Genomic DNA, 22,033 nt, shown 5'->3' with positions numbered 1-22,033 from the left:
CTTGTTATCCCAGCACTCACGAGTCTGAAGCAGGTGGATCTCTTGAGTTTGATGTTAGCCTGGTCTACACAACGAAGACTACACAGAAAAATCCTGTCTCTAAAAACCAAAAAAAAAAAAAAAAAGAAAGAAAGAAAAAAAAGACTTAACATCACTACTTAGACTTAACAATGTGTCTTTTCTAGACCTATGAAATAAAGTTTTATTTTCAATTTATAGTATTGGTTTTAGAGAGAGATGTTAATAAAAATTTTAAGTGCAAATGCTATATAGATTTTCATTCTTGGTGCTCTGTTATAGCAGATTACTTTTTGTTTAGATCTTCTAAAACATAAATGATATGCTAATGAGGGTTTGTTTGTAAATTTACTTTTCATATTCTAGATTCAAGAACATTTTTCGTGGCAGATTGACATGTTACTACAACATAGCATTTCAGAGCAGTTGTCAGGCTTTGGGATAATGTAGTTAGTTGCAGTGGCTAGCTTGAAATCCAGCTATGGCTGAGCACATGAGTCTATTCCTCTTGTACCTTTTCTTTTAAGATGTTATTTTTATTGTATGGGTGTTTTGCTTGCATGCCTGTCTGTGCTCTATGTACATGCCTTGTGCCCATGAAGGTCAGAAGAGGTATTGGGTTTTCAGGAATTGGAGTTATAGATTGTTGTGAGGCGTCTAGGGTCCTGTAGAAGAGCAGTCAGTGCTCTTAGGAGCTGAGCCATATCTCTAGCTCTGGAAGGAATAGCCCTTTGCCTCCCTTAGCTTGCTGGGGAAAGACCACTACTACCATTTTTGATGGGAGTACGCTAAAAAGAGGAAACCAGGTCAAAAGTTAAATACAGGCTAGAATAACAGATTTTATATGAGGTCCTTATTTTTCTTTACCTATAAAGAATTGTAGACATCGTTGTCAGAGAGACCATGTAGGAGTTGTGCATAAATTGGGATGTTGTGGCATCATTCTATCAGAAATCACTTGAAATCATTTGAAACATACAGTTCTTACTCTGTGTGTGTGTGCATGTATGTATGTATTTCTACATGTGGAAGTTAGAGGACAACTTTTAGGAGTCTGTTCACTCTTACCATGTGTGTTCCCGGGCTCTAACTCAGGTCATGAGGCCTTTTGGTGGGTATCTTTATCTGCTGACCTAGCTCTCTGGGACCAAGACAGCATTTTTATTATAGTAACAGACCTGCATTTCTACCAAAGTAAATGGGACTGAACTTTTCTTTTTTTTTTTAAACAACACCAAGATTTGAGTTCAGGGCCTAGTATTTTTTTAGGCAAGTACTCTATCACTGTCAGCTTTGTGACAGAATTTTTAAATATTTGTTGCTTCTTGTTTGGCTTATTGTAAAGATTTGTCTTGGTGTATTTGTTTTCTTTCTTTCTTTTTTAAATTTGCTTTGGTTTTGATTTGGTTTGGTTTTTCAAGAGAGGGTTTCTTTGTGTAGCCCTGGCTAGCCTGGAACTCACAGAGATCCTTCCCTCTCTAACCTCCCAAGTTTTAGGATTAAAGGCATGAACCTTTTTTTTTAAAAGCAAGTCTATTATATAGGTCTGGATTTCACTGTTGTCTAGAATGGCCTTGAACTCACAATCCTGCCTTATTTTAAGCGTTTTGATTACAGGTTGTGTGCCATTGGGTGTGTGTTTTTAAAGGACTGGAGGAGTTTATAAGCTTCTTGGACAGTTACTTCTGTCTGTGTGATATAATAGAAGATTGTGTGAATCAGGGTAGTTAGTTTTTACTTCTGTATCTGTCTGATTAGTTTTGATTTTGGAGAAATTATTTGTTCTCTTCTTAAATATTAGCCTTTTACCCACCTTACAAATATAGTGTGGTCATAATGTGTACTGTCAGAGTGCTTTGTGTTCTTTAGGCACTCTGTACTGTAAATTTTAGGAGTTTTTTTGATAAATGAAGATACACTTAGCTTTGCAGATATTTTGTTTATGAATGTTAGGTGCCACTACCATTTAACAAATGTTCATTTGTCTTGTGTATAAAACAGTGAGTTACTTACTCATTGCCATCCTATAAGAAAAGGAGTTGCTAGTGAAAGTCCTGGACTTGTAGTTTCTGTGAGTTCTAGTAACTGGTTGCTGTTCTATAACTAAGAACAGGAGCTGCAAGTGAAAGCCATGGACTTTGTGTGTAGTTTCAGGGCATTCTGATCACTTCAGAGTCTTTCACCTATAATCAGAAATATGTTGACATCCTGAAATGTGATGGAAAGGGCAGCAAAAGCTTTAAGAGAAGGATAATTTTTCTTTTTTGCGGGATGATGGTGGTGGTTGAGACAGGGTCTCTCTGTGTTGCCTTGGCTGTCCTGAAACTTGCTCTGTAGACCAGGCTGGCTTCAGACTCACTCAGATTTTTCTGCCTCTGCCTTCTGAGGGCTGGGATTAAAGGCATGAGCCACCACTACCTGGCTGAGTAGGATTATTTCATTGTTTCTTATTTATTGGTTTAATAGTCGTGGCAAGTATGGTTTACATCCTGGAGTAAGCTGGCAATTTTTATGATATAAAATTCTGGCTAGTTATCACTGCAGTTGCCTAAATAGGAGCAAACATCAGCTAGTGGTCACTAGGCCTGCTGGGGTGTAATGAGTATTGCGACTACATTCAATTTTCTAAGGTACACTAGTGGCTTCACAAAATTCTTGTGCCTGTGAAATGACATGAGACTTGTTTAACACAACATTCATTGGCTAATAGGACAGGGGTTATTTTGCCAGAAGACTTGTTGACACATTTTGGTGTACTAAGTTAAGAGCATACTTGTTCTTATGTCCTTGGTCTGCCTCCTAAATATGTCTGACTTCATTCTTCCTGGCCCAATAGCTATAGGCTAGAAGCCAGAAGTTGCTTTTATAGTCCCTCGTTTCCTATCACTATGTTTTCTTGTTGCTTTAATAATTTTTACATGCTTTTTTTTGTACCATTTGTAATTTTGTTTGATATTTTTTCATAGCCATCTTCTAGTCATGTGATTAATGATCAAAGTCATCAAGCAAGAGACTTGGTACTAAGGCTAGTGGTGGTGGTGGTGCATGCCTCTAATCATAGCGCTTGGGAGGCAGAGGCGGGAGGATCTCTTGAGTTTGAGGCTACTGTGGTCAACAGAGTGAGTTCTAGGACCGCCAAGGCTATACAGAAACCCTGTCTCAAAAATTAAAGAAGGAAACTTGGTACTTAATTAATAGTAAATGTTTGAATGAATGAACATCCTCATATGTATATTTTGATTGCTTGACAATTAGAAAAGTAAGTTTGGGCTGGAGGTGCCTCTTAGTGATAGAGTAATGCGGAGGGCCTTGGGTTTGAGTCCCAGCATAAAAAAAAAAAACGAGATTTGTTTTTTGCTAATCTAACTTTGTACATATATTCAATGGGTGATTACTGTTCTACAATCCACAGTTCAGATGTCAATGGCATTTGGAGCCGACAGATGGATGTTTATATTATGAATATTATCAAAAGCAAAACCAAAAACAAATCTGAAGCTATTTCTTCCATATATACTTTCATGAAAACCCCTAAGTAAGAGTACAGTGAAGTTAATCCCAGCACTCAGGAGCTGAAAAGAGGAGGACCCGCCCTCCCCACCCCCCATGGATTAGAGATTGACTCCACATTGGATATATAGTCTACTGCACTGAGTCCAGTGTTTCTAATGCTCCTTTCCCTGACATGTACACACACTTGGTTTTTTTTCAGGCAGGGTAGTCCAGAGCCCACATAAGCCTCAACACAATAAATAAATTAATTAAGTTTTACCTCTGAAACACAAACCTGGGACCTGGGCTGGCAAGTAAGTAGACCATGGACACACACACACACACACAGAGAGAGAGAGAGAGAGAGAGAGCGAGAGAGAGAGAGAAGGATACATGAAGATAGAAAGGCAGGCAGATAGCAGACATACACATACACACACACACACAGAGGTGGGGACCATGAAGAGGAGAAAAGAAATATATGGGATAACATTTCATCTTTCTGAACTCTAGGGCTAGAGATCATGTAGAAAGAGACCCTGTCTCAAATAAGTAAATTACTAGATAATAAATAAATAAATAAATAAATAAATAAATGATTTAAAGAAAAAAGGAAACAGAAAAGAGTAAGATAAAGCCAGGCATAGTGGAGTATGCCATTAATCCCAACACTTGAGTCACTGAGATAGAGAATAGGGCATAGCCATATAGCCATAGTGGGAGAAAGCAGAGAATATGAGAGACTGGGAGGGAGGGAGGAAGGGAGGGAATGAAGGGATGAGGGATGGAGAGAGGGAAAAGAAAGGAGGAAGGGAGGGAGAGAGATTCACTTAAGTTGCCTAGTCTATTCAGCGTGTAGCCCAGGAAGACCTTGATATTATAATCTCTCAGCTTCAGCCTCTCAAGTAGCTGGGACGTCAGGTCTCTATCACCAGGTCTGCTGCTGTGTAATTGGTTTTGTTTTTTAAGATGACTTAAAGACCATTAAAACATTTTACATTATACAGGATGTGAATTTTGATGAGTCTTGGTATTGGTAACACACTGCTTTTGAAATTTTCTTTCATTTATTGTTATTTCAATGAAAGTGACTACTGGTTAAGGCTTATAACATGTTAATTTGGCTTGCAGATATACGTTAGGAAAGTATATGTGATGTGAAATAAATTTTACATGTATGGATTTACAAGCTAGTTTTACTTCAAAGATGGACTCTAATTTTTTAAGCATTTAAAGTTTAATTTTTTTTTACTTGTGCATGTGTGTGTACATACATTGTGTGTGTGTGTTGTTTGTATGGGCATACCTGCACCATTGTACATGTGGCAGTCAGAGGGCAACTGTGGGAGCCACAGTTCTGCTGTGGCTCCTGGGGCTTGGACTCAGCTGGGCAAGGCCTTTAGCCACTGAGCCATCTCACTAGCCCTTCTCTTGAGTGAAGTACTTAGTTTTCATGAAGATTTGCAATTTTAGTGTTAGGTTTTGTTATTGTTTTTGTTGTCTATGTAACCCTGGCTGGCCTGGAATTCCCTATGTAGACCAGGTTGCCCTCTAAGTCAGAGAGGCCACTTGCTTCTACCTCCCACTCTTTTCTGCCTCTCCCTTTTTCCCATGTGTGCCTCTCCATCTCTCCCTCTCCTGCCTCTCTCCCTTTTTAATGCTCTTTCTCCTTGCTCTGTCCATCTCTTCTATGCTTCTCCCCTTCTCATCTGCCTCTCTACCTCTCCCCATTCCTGCCTCTTCATCTCTCCTCCTTTGTTGCTCTACCTCTCTCCTGTCTCTCCACCTCTCCCCATCTCTTTACCTCCCTTCTGCCTCTCCATCTCTTCTCTCCACCTTTCTGCCTCTCCTCTGCTTCTGGACTACCATTTTTGTTTTGTTTTAAAACACTGTTTCTTATAGCTGAAGCTGAATCTGAACTCTTATCTTGAACAGCTGATCCAGCCTCCACCTTCAGAGCACTAGAGCATGTGCCACCATTCTCAGCCCAGTGTAATAATCTAACCCTTTAAACAGAAACCCATTTTTTGCCCAGAAATATACATGTTTAGTGTAAGCTATGAACACAAAATTTTAAAATTTCTTTCTAAATGTGCTATATCAGTAGTTAAACAGAATCCATAAGCTTGGTTCTATACAAGTGGCTAAAGGTTTTATGTACACACTGTTTTTGTACACTATTTCTGGGTGCACAAAAGAAAAAGTCATTTTGGGAGGACAAGGGTGGTTTTGTATATCAAGGGTCTTAGGCAGTTTCTGTGAACAGAAACAGTTCTGAAAATCCTATTGGGCTATTACTAGCTTAAGTGTCAGTACCATGGCTATGTACTATAATTGTGAGGTTTTGAAGATTATAGTAGGAGTCATGTGTTGAAAGGATGAGTAAGATTTTAGAAAGGTCTGACAGTTTTGACATAAAACTCCCAAATGTCTTTGTTTCATTGTTCACTTAGTATGACTTAGTAGTTCAGACTGATGGTTTCCTTGATAGCCTACTTCCTCAACACATATTGAAATATATAGATTGAAATGGTCGTATTCCTTTGGCTGTAACATACATTTGTGCTTGGTGTAGAATTGTACTAGTTAGTACCATTCATTTATTTACATTAAGCAAATGCTTAAACCTTTCCTAGAGTCTTTGTCTACTCTTTCATCTTAAATATTCATCTTCATTTTGACACTATCACTCCAAAATGTATTTCATTAGATTGGGGTTGGGGGATTGTGGTACATCCCTATAACCGAGAACTAAAGAGAAGCAGAAGGTTATCTCCAAGACTGAGCCAAGCCTGGGCTACATTTGAGATCTAGACAGTGTGAGCTACATATTGGTAACTTGTTTCAATCACCCTAAAATGTCTTTCACAGAAGCAGCCCAATTCTGCATTTATGTGTCCTTTAGTCTGAATACTAAATTATGTAAAAAAAAAAAAAAGTACGTAGGTTTATTAATAAATTAGTAACTAGATACTTTGTTTCTGACTAGAAACTTCACATTCTTTTTGTTTTGTGGTTTTGAGATGGGGTCTCTTTATACAGCCCTACCTGTCCTGGAACTCACTCTATATACCAGGCTGGCCTTGAACCCACATATACCCATCTGCCTCTGGATTAAAGGTGTAAGCCATAACACCTGGCATTATACTATTTTAAAATTTTTTTTTTAGATTTTTATTTCATGTACGTTTTGCTGTTTTGCCTGCATGTATGTCTGTGTGAGGGTGTCAGATCTTGGAGTTGCAGATATGTGTAAGCTGCCATGTGGGTGCTGGGATTTGACCCCGAGTCCTGGAAGAGCAGTCAGCCCTTTTACCTGCTGAGCCATTTCTCTGGCCCCTGGCTTCACATATTCTTACTCAGAATTAGGCTTATCAGGTCATGAGACGCTGAAGGTCTTGATAACACCAGAAAGAAAGAAAGGAAGGAAGGGAGGGAGGGAGGGAGGAAAGAAGGAAGGAAGGAAAGAAGGAAAGAAAGACCCTGCCATTTTCTGCCATATTTATTTATTTACTTACGTACTTTATCTGCATGAAGTTTGCATATATATGTACACCTTGTACACCTCGTACCTGCAGAGATTAGAAAGAGGAGTTGAATATCCTGGAAGTAGAGTTGCAGGTGGTTATTAGTCTTCATGAGGATACTAGGAATCAAACCCAGGTTCTTAACCACTGAACTATTTCCCTGGTCACTCATTAAATCATTATGCAAGCAAAGTGATCAAATCCTTATAAAATGTTGTTCAATATAATCTTGTTCTATAATTTTTAGGCCTCCTTTGTCAAACAAAGTTTTAAGACATTTCAACTTATGATGGTCATTCACAGGATTCGTGAGACCAGGGTTGGAAAATCACATTGAGTTCAAGGACACACTGGGCCAAGGAAACCCAATCTTAAAGCAAATAAGCAACTATAGAAAAGCCTACACATTATTAGTAAAAGACCAACTCTTGTCTTCATTGCCCAGTGCCAACACTGTTAGGGAAGGGTGGTCCTATAAAGAAAGCCTATGTACCTAGGGGACTGGGGCGAGCTCATTTGGCAAAGTGCTTTGCAGCAAGGGCCTGACTTTGGATCATTGGTGGTGTGTGATGACTCACTGTCATCCTGAATGTTCATTTTACCTTGATAAGAACCAGGCATGGTAGCATACCTCCCATTCCAACAGGCAGAGGCAGGAGGAGTATCGTAGATTGATGCCACATAGAAAATTCTAGGGGGCTGGAGAGATGGCTCAGAGGTTAAGAGCACTGGCTGCTCTTCCTAGAGGTCCTGAGTTCAATTCCCAGCAACCACATGGTGGCTCATAACCATCCATAATGAGATCTGGTGCCCTCTTCTGGCATGCAGGTAAAACACTGTATACATAATAAATAAATCTTAAAAAAAAAAAAAAAAAAAAGAAAATTCTAGACCAGTGTGACCCTGTTTTAGAAATAAACAATAACAACAAAAACCGAAACCCAAATAACTCTTTGAAGGTACATGGGATATGTGTTACTTAAACCTGAATGTATTAGAAAATCAAGTCTATTTTAAGAAATACATACATGTATATATTTGTAATGTGTAAACTTTTAGTTTGATATGGCTTAGATAAAACATTACTTGTGACAGATTTGTCAGGAGTCAGAAGCCAGAATCATGTGATCTCTGGCATAGGAGGTGATTTTTTGAGTATCAAAGCAAATGAAGGTTCTTTCTGCCACCTTTCAAGCTCTTGTATCCTTGCGTCTAACTCTTGAAGCTTTCCTTTGCCTATAGCTGTGAAGCAAGCTAGCCAGTAGTGCCTAAGGAACAGGGTGAGAAGGTTAGTGGTAGATTGAGTAACCAATTTTAGATACTAGTCTCTGTGGCTCTAGGGAACGTACCCTGAGAAAAGAAATAATCTATCATACTCCCTTCCCTGCTTTTCCTCTTTGGTTACAAGAAACACAGTTCCTGGTGGGGGTATTATTTGTGGCAGCAATTTAGGGGTAACCCATTTCCTGTTGCTCCAAGAAAGCAAATAAATGTACTAATTTAGTGTTCTTGGTACTAGAACCTTGGAAATAGGAAGAATACTAATTATTAAAAACAAAACAAAAAAAAAAACAAGCAGAAAAGGAAAATCTCACTTGGAGTGTATATATATATATATATATATATATATATATATATATGCTGTTTGTTACAGTACCTTTCTGTATTTGCAGTCATTTTAAATCTTTGACTTTTGATTTTTCTAAAATACTGGTAATTTCTTCAGTAACATAACTCCTTAGAAACTGTTTCATCATTTTAATTTTAATTTTCTCTTTGTTTAACTAGATGTGATGCGGACCCTTCAGCCCTAGCCAACTATGTTGTAGCCCTGGTCAAGAAGGACAAACCTGAGAAGGAATTGAAAGCCTTTTGTGCTGACCAACTTGATGTCTTTTTACAAAAAGGTAATTGTTGTGGGCCTTCAACCAAGTATTTTAGGTAAATATTTTTAATTTAAAACTTCCTGAAAAGAGCCAGGGATGGTGGCACATGCCTGTAATTCCAAAACTTGAGAGGCTAAGGTCTCCCAAGAATTATGATTTAGGGCCAACCTGGAGCTATGTAGGGAATTCCAAGTCCTAAGCTACTGGGCAAGATCCTGCCTTAAACAAAACAGCAGCAACACAACCAAACTTAACGAAGATATAACTCAAGCAAAAAAAAAAAAAAAGAAAATGTAATCCTTCTGCACAGTGTTATGCTGATTTCTGTATCATCCCAATTTTACTATGTGTGCTTCTGAAGTGAGACAGGCACAGACTGCAGTGAATCAGGCATGGTCCCTTGAATACTTCAGTGTGCCCATTATGAATGCTTATATATTTGTTGTGTGTTTGGGAAGGACAGGTTTTTTCTGTCTTTTTCTTCTTCCCTGTATTGAGACAGTGGTTCTAATACTTGCTTAGATTTAGACTCTTTGTAGCTTTTGGCAATATTTAGTTGATGGTTAGGAGATAACTGTTTAAGGCTTTGGAAGCTGCCTTCTAGTGCTTTTGTGTGTGTGTGCGTGCATGTACTTGTGTGTCTGTGCACCTATTTGTATGTATTTATACATATTTATATTCATACATGTGTTCTTACAGAGAACATAGGTTAACTCCTGTCATTTCTCAGGAGCCTTCGATATGTTATTTATTTTTATTTATTTATTTTTGAGTTTGTATCATTGGTCTGAAACTTGCAAAGTAGGCTAGGCCTCAGTGATCTTCCTTCTCCAGTGCTGGGACTACAAACAAGTGTCACCGTGGCATGGATTTGGGTTCAAATTCAGTGCTTCACTAACCGAGCAGTCTCCCTAGCTCTGCAGCTGCACATTCTTGCTGTTAAAACAGTAAACCTAATGTGTTTTTTTTGTTTGTTTGTTTGTTTGTTTTTCCCTCTTGGCTGGGGCATCTTGAGATCCACAGAGAGATGGATACTATTTTCCTCTTTGCACCTTTAACTTCTTACCTTCAGCTGGACGTGAGGTACTTCCCTGTAACTTAGCACTAGGGAGTTGGAGGCAGGAGGAATAAGAAGATCAGCATTATCCTTTGCTAATACAGCCTGGGCTGCATGAGACTGTCTCAAAATAAACAGCTTTCCTACCTTTTTACCAAAGTCCTGCCATGATACAGAGCTTGCAGGAAGTTTTCCTGATACTCTGCCCCACTCCACCCCGACCCCTGTCCAGTCTTTCTCCAGACCACACTGCTCACCTATCTGTCTTTGAATGTCACTGAACATGTCCTTTTTCAGAGTCCTTGGACATGTTTTATGTTTGCCTGGAAGATTCTTTCTCATGTCTTTTTGGCCTCTTTAGATGTTATCATGTAGTTTTCCCTGGTGCTCATGTTCTCTTTCGTCCTCCCAGTTCTGCTTTACTTACTTACTCATTCACCCATTTACTCACTCATGTATGTGTGTGTGTATTTTGAGAAAGGGTCTCACTAGGTATCCCTGGCTGGCCTGAAACTCATTATGTTGAACAGGCTGGCATTGAACTCATAAACATCTGCTTGCTTTGTACTGCAGAGTACTAGGCTTAAAAGCAAGCACCTCTGTTCCAAGTGCCTTACTCTTTCATGGCACTTGGAACATCCCTGCTGTTTACTTATTTGCCGGGTTTTCTGTCTTCTTTGCTTTTCCTTTTCTTGAAAATAGAGACTTGGAACCTACAGGATATATAGATTTTTTAGCATTGGGTCTATTCTCCATCATTTATTTATTCATTCATTCATTCATTTATTTTCTTCTATATTATTTGTGTGTGTGCATGCGTGTGTGCGCATGAGTTCATGTGTATGTCCCACAGCGTGCATTTTTTGGAGGTCAGAGAGCACTTTCAGTAGTGGGTTCTCTCCGACAATGTGGGTTGTGGAGATTGGAGTCAGGTCAGCAGTTTTGGTGGTAGGGGCCTTTTTACTCATTGAACCATATCACTAGCCCTTTTTTTTTCTTGAACTGTGTTTTTCAAACTACAAAAGTAGTACATATGAAAATAAAGGTTTTAAAGAGTCAATTACCTTAAACTTATGTGTAATAGTTAACAAGAGTTAACAGTTTTATTCTTGTGTGTTTGTTTCTTTATTGATAGGGACTCATATAGCACAGGATATCCTTAAACTTGTCAACTTTTTTATTTTTATTGCTTTTTTGCTTTTGTTTGTTTTATTTTTGTTTGTTTTTGAGACAGTGTTTCTCTCTGTAGCCACTGTCTGGCTATTCCTACTCTTGCTTCAACCTCTGAAGTATTGAAATTACAGGCATAACCCACTAAGCCTGGTTTACTGTTGTTTGAATACAAGTTTTTCTGCATACTAGGCAAACATGCATTTGTACCTCCAAATCGAATATTTTTAATTTTTTAAAATAATTTTTATTTTATGTGTATGAGTGTTTTGCATACATGTATGTATGTATGTCAGTTTTCTTTTTGCATTCTTGATGCTTGTGGAGGCCACTAGAGGGGTCCAGATCCCTTGGAGCTCAGTTGTAGATGGTTATGAGCTGCCATGGGGTTCTAGAACCAAAACTGGGTCCTCTTTAAGAGTAACGGTCGACCCCTTTTAACTGCTGGGCCATCTCTGTAGCCCCTAGATTGTTATCTTTCCTTCCTTCCTTCCTTCCTTCCTTCCTTCCTTCCTTCCTTCCTTCCTTCCTTCCTTCCTTTCTCCCTTCCTCCCTTCCTCCCTTCCTCCCTCCCTCCCTCCCTCCCTCCCTCCCTCCCTCCCTCCCTCCCTCCCTCCCGGTCAACACTCTGTACAGGCTGTTGAAACTCACTCAGTAGTCTTTGCTGGTGACTCTCTAGCACCATGTTCCACATTAACTGATGGTTTTACCATTTTGGGAAAAAAAAGTTTGCGTGGGGCTGGAGAGATGGCTCAGAGAGAGGTTAAGAGCATTGGCTGTTTTTTCATAGGTCATGAGTTCAATTCCCAGAAACCACGTGGTGACTCATTACCATCTATAATGTGATCTGGTGCCCTCTCCTGGCCTGCAGGCAGAATACTGTATAAATAGTAAATTAACCTTAAAAAAAGTTTGGTTATAAAATTAGTAGTGTAAAGGAGTATGTATGAAGATACTTTTCTGTGGTAAAAGTAGTTGGCCTTTTAGAAATGTGTAACAATTGTAACAATAGTATGAGCAGAGCCCACATTATACCCTTGAAGTACACAACCCTCTCTTATTTTGGGAGTTGAACCTCTGCCACCTTCAGGTGTTTCTTAGGGCAAGACCACTTAAATTAGAGTAAAACTAGAAATATTTTAATATTTATGTTTTCAGCAAAATTACCTGTTTCTCTTATTCTGTTTGTCTGAGGAAGTTTCAAATACGGCCAAAACATGGAGTTGAGTAAAAACACAGACACCGATTTCAACCCATTCAAACATATCTAGCTCAGTCTTTGAACAGGTTGTGCATTCTGTCCAATGTAAGATTATTTCACGTAGTATTCCATTATTCCAATGTAAGATTTTTCCTCTTCTACATATGCCTCTTTTCCGCTTGTAGTACAGTTTGTCATTTCAATTTCTTTGCACATATAAACACATAAGATATTAGTTTATATCTTTCAGATCTGATATTTTTACTAGGTAAATAGTTTTATAATCTACTATTTGATAACTTATTTTGTTAGTCTCTTTCTTATAGGAACTTTGTTTCTAATCTTTTGTTCTTAACTTAAGCAACAAAATATATATTTATATCATTTGTTCACATACAATTATGTCTGAAGGATTTAAAAAAGAAACAAAACCCCCTACAAGTGGATTTCTCCTCCGTTAAGGTAAGGCTTAGTTTTAAAGCCTGGCAGCAGTGTTAAAGATTTCCTACTTTCTAAAGTGTTGGCAACAGTGTCTAAGTGGTCCATTTTTGTTTGTATAACTTCTAAATATTTTTTTCTCTTTAGAGACTTCAGGTTTTGTGGACAAATTATTTGAAAGTCTTTATACTAAAAACTACCTTCCACCATTGGAACCAGTTAAACCTGAGCCAAAGCAACTAGTCCAAGAAAAAGAAGAAATTAAAGAAGAGGTAATACACTTCTTAGATTCTATCACCAGGATTCTTAATTGCAAGTTGAAATTATTATTATTTTGTTTGTTTGTTTGTTTGCTTTGTTGAGAACAGGGTCTTACTATGTAGCCTTGACTGGCCTGGAATTTGCTATGAAGAGCATGTTGCCTTGAGCTTATAGAGATCCACCTGCCTCTGCTTCCTATGCTGGGGATACAGGTGTGTGCCACCATGCCCACCTTGAAGTCTTTTTTTCTTTTTTCTTTTTTCTTTTTTTGAGACAGGGTCTATTCCTCTACCTAGAAGTATATTCTCTTAGCTGAGTTAGAAGCCAGCAAGCCCTAGTGATCCTGTTTGCTTGCTCTTCAGAGCTGGGTTATAGGTGTGAGTAGGATGCCCCACTTATGTGGGTGCCAGCATCTGAATTTGGTCCTTGTGATTAAACAGCAAACACTATTAACTATGGAGCCATTTCTTCAGCCCTCAGAGATTGAGTGATTCATAAAAAGGGAAAGTTTGGTTGTATACAGAGGCTTGGATGAAAGAGTATTAATGAAAATTTAATATAAATCATTAGGTAACATGCCGTCACATAATACGGGGAAATGATTTACTCTTTGTAACTATACTGTTAACACTGGAAAAATACAGAAATGCTGTTAAATTATAAAAACATGATTAAAGATACCAAGCTAAGGGGCTGGAAAGATGGCTCAACAGTTAAGAAGTTAAGACTACATATTGCTCTTGCAGAGGACTTGAGTTTGGTTCCTAGCACCTACATCTGGTGGCTTATTACCCTGTTTAACTCTAGCCCCAGGGGATGCAGTGCCTTTGGCCTCTGTGTGCACCTCATATCCACCCCCACATAATTAAAAAAGTAAATCCTACAAAAAGATACCAAATTGCTTGCTTGAACCAATATAGAAACTTTGCAGCCTTCATTTATAATTCCTTTTATATATAAATCAGACAATATTTGATAATTTGGAAGAGATTTTTATGTGTGTAAATATATGTGGTGTTTAGTACCAAGAATAGAAATTTTTTTTTTACTTTTTCTTTAAAAATATTTCTTTTTTACCAGCTGTGGAATTGTTGGCTTAGTGGTTAAGAGCACTTGTTCTAGCTAGGCGTGGTGGCGCACACTGTAATGCCACCATTCAGGGAGGCAGAGGCAGGTGGCAGAGTAAGTCCAGTACAGCGAAGGCTACACAGAGAAACCCCGTCTCAACAAAAACAAAAGCAAAACAAACAAAAAAACACTTATTCTTACTGGGGACCCGGGTTTTTCTCCCAATACCCATATGACAATTTACAACCATCTAGAACTCCAGTTTCAGGGTACACATGATACACAGACATACATGAAAGCAAAACATTTATGTACATAAAATAAAAATAAATCCAAAAAGATACTCATTTTTATTTTATATATACTAGTATCTGCCTGCATGTGTGTCTGCACCATGTGCTTGCCTGATGACTACATAAGCCAGCAGGGGATGTTGGATCCTGTGCTCACTAGTCACCCTGACACAGGCTAGAGTCACTGGAGACATGGGAACCCCATTAAACAATGCATTCAGAAGATCCAGCTGTAGGCAAGCCTGTAGGGCATTTTCTTAATTAGTGTAGATAGGTCCAAGCCCATTGCGGGGTGGTGCCACCCCAGGGGTGGATGTCCTATGTTCTATAGGAAAGCAGGCTCAGCAAGCCATGATGTAAAAGTCAGTAAACAGCCGCCCCTCCATAGTGTCTGCATCAGCTCCTGCTTCCAGGTTCATGCTCTGTTTGGGTTCCTGTGCTCAGTTCCTTAGGTGATTAACAGTGATGTGGAGGTATAAGCCAAAAAAACCCTTTTGTCCCTGTTCCCCAAGTTACTTTTGGACATATTGTTTTATAATAGCAGTAGTGAGTGCCCCTAACTTAAGACAGATCCCCAGGAACTAGATTTACAGATAGTTGTGGGGTGCCATATTGGTTCTTGAAACTGAATCTGGGTCCTCTGCAAGAGCAGCAAGTGCTCTTAACAGCTGAGCTATCTCTCTAAGCCCTGTTTTTGCAACTTTTAAAATATACTTTACGGACAAAAATGACTTAAAATCCTTTATTTAGAAATAATTGTAAATTTACATCAGCGTTATCCGGGTAGCACCCGCGGCACTCACATGATGCCTGCTTTAGATGTGTTATTGAGGATTTGCCCCATTTACTTTCATGATGTAGCTGCACCATAAATTTTTTTTTGAGTCATTGCTCTCATAAATCATGGCCTTCATTTCTTTGCATTTTCTAAGAATAAGAATATTCTTTACAGAACTGGAGATTTTTATAGAGTGCTGGCCAAACATGAACACAGCCTTAGGTTTGATCACTAGTATCATATAAAATCAGGTGTCATGGTGCACACACCTGTAATCCCAGCATTTACATGGCAGGGGCAGAGGAATCAGAAATTCATGGTCATCCTTGGATATACATATAGTGAATTCAAGGGTGATAATGAGATATATTAAATGTGGGGTACATGAAACCCTGTCTCATTAAAAGGTGGAGAGATTGGTCAGTTGGAAAAGTACTTTCTTCCACAAACATGAGGACCAGAGTTTAATCCCCATTCCTCCCCAACAAGAATCCTCAAATAGAACTCTAACCTCATGTCTGTAATACCAGCTCTGGAAGGGTGCCTGGGCCTTGCTGGCTAACAGTCCAGTGGTACCAGTGAGCTCCAGGGTTAGAGAGAACCTGTCTAAAAAATAAGGTAGAAAGTCATAAAGGAAGACACCAGATGTGGATTCTGGCCTCTACATGTGTGTATACATGTGGTAAGCCCACTTGTAAATATGCAGACACACACACTTTAGGAAAACTGTAGCAGCATTACTAGTTTCAGTGTATTAACTTTTAAACTCTCTACTGTCTATTTCAATTTTAATCAGTTTACATAGCTGTGTCCCTTGGTTATATTCTGTTCTTTTCCTTTTCTATGAATTCATTCTGAGATTTGTATGTTGTTGACTTGTCATTTCTGATTCACTTCAAAAATTCTTTGAGATTTATTTATTTTTTTGTATTTTGCCTGCATGTTTATCTGTGTACCATGTATCTTCAATGCTAGAAGAGAGCATTGGATCCCTTGAAACTGCAGTTAAAGGCAGTTGTTAGCTATCATGTGGGTGCTGGTAACTGAACTCCAGTCCTTTGGAAGAGCAGCCCCTGCTTTTAACCGCTGAGCCATCTCCCTAGCAGTCTGTGGGTTAAATGCTATATCATTGAACTGATCCAACAAAATGTGGCTGTTTTAAATTAAGATTAGCTGAGACCATTGTCACTTACTTTGTTCTTATATAGTGCTCTATAATGTCTTTGTATATGTACTTTTTTTTTAACCTTTATTTTATGTGTATAGTGTTTTGCCTACATGTGTGTCAGTGCACCAGGTGGATTTAATGTCTTCAGAGGTCAGGAGAGGGTATTGGCTGATCTCCTGAGACTGAGACAGCCATGTGTGTGCTGGAAATTGAACCCAAGTCCTTTGGAAGAGCAACTGGTGCTGTTAACCACTGAGCCATCTCTCCAGTCCAGAACTTTTATTTTTGAGGCAGGGTCTCATGCAGCCAGAAGTGGTCTTGATTCTACCTTTACCTCCCAAAGGTTAGGATTTAAGGTTTTGAGTCTGGCTCAAAAAGTAGGCTGGTGAGGTTCTTGGTCTATGTTTTTGAGTAGCAGAAATGTAAACCTTCCTTGCATACTGTACAGAAAGTTTTCTTCGGTACTTTACATAGTGTATAATTTATGGTCTTTGGTATAGATTAAATGTTTTATAATCTATTTTTTTTTTATAACAAGTAGCCTTTTTAAAAAAAATTACTTTATGTGCATTAGTGTGAGGCTATCAGATCCTCTGAAACTGGAGTTACAGACAGTTGAGAGCTGCCATGTGGGTGCTGGGTAATGAACCCAGATCCTCTGGAAGAGCAGCCAATCCTTTTAACCACTAAGCCACCTCTCTGGCTCCAGCAAGTAGCCTTTTTCTATAGTCATTGCAGGCATTCACTGGTTTTTAAGAATCTGTTTAAATGGCAATTAAATATTAACAAACATAATACTAGGAGCTCAGTGGCTAGAGCACTTGCTGCTCTTCATGAGCTTCCTACCACTCCCATCAGGGCGTGCAAATACCTGCGACTCCAGCTCTAGGGGCTCTTCTGGCTCCCCAGATACCATACAGTTATGTGGGACACATTGATGTGTACAAGAACTCATACAAAAACATGTCTTTTTAAAAATTTTATTATGTTTAAAAGAATAGTTTAAAAAAATCATTACACAGTTCCATTGATACTATCTTTGTAAGGAATCCTAATTTTGAAACCTCTGTAATATGTGCTTGGCCCTTGAACTCTTCTAACGGACACCTAACATTCCTAATTTTATGCTTGAGTTAATTGTGATTATTGTCATAAACAATACTTCACACAGCTTAAATGTAATGGTTTAATTCCTGGTCTACACAGTTGCACTTTTACAGTGAGTGGCTCTGAAGCAAATCTTCGGACTAGCCATCTTGACTTGATCCTCAGCAGCTTCAGTTGTTTTTATAATTAGATTATTGGCCACAGGGGAAAAAAGCAAGAGAATTTGGACCATTGACTTAGCTCATCCTGATGCTGAAAAACAATAGAAGAGAAGATGTATGCTATAATTTATAATGCATATGGCATTTGTTCCTTTTTACCAAAACTTTCCTGAGATTTTATTTTGTGAAGAAACACTATTTATTCTGTGGAGTTGTTATTATCTAGATTCAGCTTGTTGCTTCCAAGTGGAGTAATGCATCAATTTCGTTCCTTGCAAATTGCTAGAAGAAACAGACTTTTGAATCCGGTTGGATGAGTGTATAGCCTCTATTGATGCCATATGCCTGCCAAATTGTAGCTGCCATTATTATGCTGTCTGCATTTTATTAAATTGTTACCTTCTGGTCCATTCATTCATTTCCAGATTTTGATAATAAGTAAGGAGCTTCTCTATTATTTGGAAATATATTTAGTTCTCACAAATTTGATTCATTTGTATGTGGTAGGCTCTTCGCTCCTTAGAAATTTTTTTTTCTTTTTAATTTTAAGGGTCTTATGATATCCAAAGTTGCCCTGAATTCATTGTCTTTTTGTCTAGTCTCCAAAATGCTTGCTAGGATTGCTTTTGCATGTTAACACACCTGGTCCAAAGTAGCTTATTTATTTATTTTTTCTTTGAGAACAGAATCTTGCTATGCAGACCAGGCTGGCTTCAGACTCACAGAGCTTTGTCTGGCTCTGCCTCCCAAGTGCTGGGTGAAGGCTTATATCACTTCACTCAGCCAAACTCTGTTTATTAATACTTTATCCATCCATCTACCTAGTTATTCATTTTGAGGCAGGGTCTCTGTGTAGCCCTGGCTGTTCTGGAGCTTGATATGTAGACCACACTGGCCTCAAACTCACAGAGATATGCTTGCCTCTGTCACTCCATTGCTGGAGTTAAAGGTGTATGTTACCATTCCCAGCTTGACTATATTTTGAAATGAAGAAAATATAAATTTTTACTGTATGGTACCAAATGCTTGCTAGTTTTTCTGTCTCACTTTAGAGAGAACGATGTGCTTATTCTTTTATATTACAGTTACCTCCTTTAAGTAACATCATAATTGGCGTGTTGGTGTTTTAAATTTATTATTATTTTAGACAAAAAGTCTTGCTTGTAGCTCTGGGGGCCTGAAACTGTGTTTGTAGGCCAGCCTTAACCATATGGCAGTCCTCCTGCCTCAGCCCTACCAAAAATGTGGAGATGGTAGGTGTGAGCTACTATACCTGACTTTTTTTTTTTTTTTTTTTTTCCTTAAAGACAAGGTCTTGCTGTAGGTCAGGTTGGCCTCAAACCTAACAATCCCATTGTTCAGTCATGTGATTGCACGTTTTTTGAACTAATGTACACCTGCTTTTTTACTTTTCCCTGTTCTCTTCACTTTTTTGGAAATGGTTTAAAACAATGTAAGTGTACACATAACTGTCTTTAATTAAACTCACCTTGAGTTTTTATCTTTCTTTTTGAGGAACTGTTTGTTTTGTTTGTTTTAAGACAGGGTCTCAGGTACTGTAAGGATGTCCCCCTTTACCTCTCAGGTGTTATGATTACAAGTATGTGGGACCACACTTGGCTCAGGCCACAATATCCAGTATGTTTATTCATGCCTTTTCTTACACTAGAAAGATTTATTAGATGTTTGAGTTTTCTAACAGAGAGGAACTGGTCTTATTTTTAACAAATCTTGCAGGTATTTCAAGAACCAGCAGAAGAAGAACGAGATACTAGAAAGAAGAAATATCCTAGTCCCCAGAAGAGTCGTTCAGAATCTAGTGAACGAAGGTTTGTGCTTGTCTCTGAATAGTAAGATACTGAAAGCTACTTTTCAGTATGCAGAGTTAGCTAGCGTTTATGTGTGTCCCCATGCCCTCTGTAAAGCACTGAGGTAAGAACGTTTCCTTCTTTCCATTCTGTCTTTTGCTATTGTCTTAGCTTCTGTTTCTTTTATAAACAGTCATTATTTGCTTTCCCCAAGAGTGCAGGGATGGGAGCAGTCTCCTCAGAGAATTGAAATGAGATGTTCCATTTGTTCAGGGGTGTGGGGTATTAAAATTATCCATGTTAGCATTTTGCCAAAAGGGTACAGTTTGACATATGTTCACCTGTGATCACAAAGTGGTTTTGTTCAAGAAGACTTGTTATGAGCCATTTCCTACTTTCTCCTTCTAATTTCTGTCTTCTCCCCCAATTTCTGTCATACTTTGAGTTCACCTTTTCTTCTTCGTTTGTCTCTACCTGTATACTTGCAGTGGGAAAACCCTTCCTTTTAATAATGGTTAGAAAAATTAGTGGTAGTCTTGAGACGTTCTAAAACAGACATTATGAATTGTGGTGGCATAAAGAGAGTATTTTATTCTCTGGGCTTGTGCACAGATCTCATTTCTAAAGTATACATATGGCTTTTATATCTGTGTATTACAGGACACGGGAGAAGAAAAGAGAAGATGGCAAGTGGAGAGACTATGAGCGGTATTACGAGAGGAATGAGCTGTATCGTGAGAAGTATGACTGGAGAAGGGGCAGGAGCAAGAGCCGGAGTAAGAGCCGAGGCCTGAGTCGGAGTAGAAGCAGAAGCAGGGGCCGTAGCAAAGACCGGGATCCAAACAGGAATGTTGGTGAGTAGGTGACAGCCCAGAAAAGCTTATTTGATAAAGGTGGAAAAAATGGGAAAACCGGAATCATCTCAAAAGGCTTACAAAGAGAGCTAATCTTGTATACCTTTGGAATCAAGGCAGTTTTAAAAAATTTATTCCTAATTTATTATAGTATATATCTATCTTTAAATACTTTATTCTTTTTTGTGTGTGTGATTTTTGCTTGTTTGTTTGTTTTGAGACAAACAGGGTTTCTCTGTGTAGCCTTGTCTGCCCCAGACTCGCTTTGTAGACCAGGCTGGCCTCGAACTCACAGAAAACTGCCTGCCTCTGCCTCCTCGAATTCTGGGATTACAGGTGTGCACCACTGTGCCCAGCTTATTTAAATAATTTTTATAATTGATACAAATGTCTTTTGATCAGTGACAACACCTTTTAAGTAAAAAGATTGCCTCCTTTTGCTTTTTGTTTTGTTTTTTCCTGGAAGTAATTGACTTGCTATAAAGTTGCTCAGTGTTTATAAAGTTGAAATGACAGATAAACCCTGAAATGCCAGTGGAGAGGCTGGCCCTTTTTCTGTTGATGTACTTGATGTTGATACTATAAAATGTTTTTCACAAGTCAGTTGAGATATGCTCTGGTGATATTCCAGCTTTTAGAATATACTACAAGTTTATGCTTTTAAACTGTGGCTCGCTCAGGAAGCTTAAGTTAGTGTTCTCTCAGCATTGCTGTTCTGAGACGCGAAACATGGCTTAAGCACATAAGCATGTGACTTCTTCCTCTTTCATTTCTTTTTGTCTCTAAAACAGAGCACAGGGAAAGATCAAAGTTTAAGAGTGAAAGAAATGACCTGGAGAGCTCCTATGTGCCTGTGTCTGCACCACCTGCAAACTCTTCTGAGCAGTACTCCTCTGGGGCACAGTCTATTCCCAGCACTGTCACTGTGATCGCACCTGCACACCACTCTGAAAACACAACTGAGAGCTGGTCTAATTACTATAACAATCATAGCTCTTCCAATTCTTTTGGTCGAAACCCACCACCAAAGAGGCGCTGCAGAGATTATGATGGTAAAGATTGCCTTCTCTTTTGTGTGTGCTCTCCCCAGCTAGGAAAGCAAGTGCTGCAGTTACTGCCTGGGTGCATCCCAGCAGCTTGCCATGCTTTTTTATGTGAATACTAGTGTTTTCTTCATATGCCAAGACATGTTTTTTCACTTACAGTTTCCTCAGAGTAACTCCATACTGACGCATAAAGAACTTCCTTAGTTGTTTTTTTAGGCTGTTAATATTTTATATGTATGAAAATAGGTTTAATCCATTTATCACAAAAATGCACTTAGGTCCTTTCCAGCATATACACTATAAGCAGTGCTACAATAAATAGCCTTGTATAGCCTTCCTAGTGGAAATTTAGTGTTGAAGTATTGTTTAAATTGACAGAGACTTTATGTACTTAAAGGATATGTGTATACTGTGTGTAGTGATCAGATCAGGTTAACTAGCATATTTATAACTTCAAACCTGTTTTAGTGTTGGGAATGTTCATGATTTTCTCTGTCAGCTATTTTAAAACTGTTGTTAGCTGTAATTATGTTATTGTGGAATATTATAAGTCATTTCTCCTGTTTACTTGAATATGTTAAATTAAAACCATATATAGCAAGAATGTTTGCTTTAAAATAATATCATGAAATAGATCATTGAAATGTAATTATCTAGTTCAAGGCTTTTATTCCTTTCAAATCTTTGGTAAATGGATATT

The 22,033-nt window shown here is 38.5% G+C and overlaps 1 protein-coding gene across 3 annotated transcripts in view; it reads left to right on the top strand.

Moving 5' to 3' along the window:
• Rbm27 (RNA binding motif protein 27) overlaps positions 1-22,033 on the top strand; it is a 62,489-nt gene that overhangs the window by 3,007 nt on the left and 37,449 nt on the right. For 2 of the 3 annotated variants that reach the window (XM_021650731.2, XM_021650732.2), the window contains exons 2-6: positions 8,826-8,944; positions 12,937-13,061; positions 19,363-19,454; positions 20,094-20,287; positions 21,079-21,339. In XM_021650731.2, coding sequence (XP_021506406.1) covers positions 8,826-8,944; positions 12,937-13,061; positions 19,363-19,454; positions 20,094-20,287; positions 21,079-21,339 — 791 coding nt within the window. Of the gene's footprint in view, positions 1-8,825; positions 8,979-12,936; positions 13,062-19,362; positions 19,455-20,093; positions 20,288-21,078; positions 21,340-22,033 lie in introns of all 3 variants that reach the window. The other variant, XM_060377335.1, reaches the window with a different exon arrangement.

The sequence above is a fragment of the Meriones unguiculatus genome, chromosome 2 (assembly GCF_030254825.1).
Source record: "Meriones unguiculatus strain TT.TT164.6M chromosome 2, Bangor_MerUng_6.1, whole genome shotgun sequence".
NCBI lineage: Eukaryota > Metazoa > Chordata > Mammalia > Rodentia > Muridae > Meriones > Meriones unguiculatus.
This window is presented reverse-complemented; position numbering and strand designations above follow the sequence as displayed.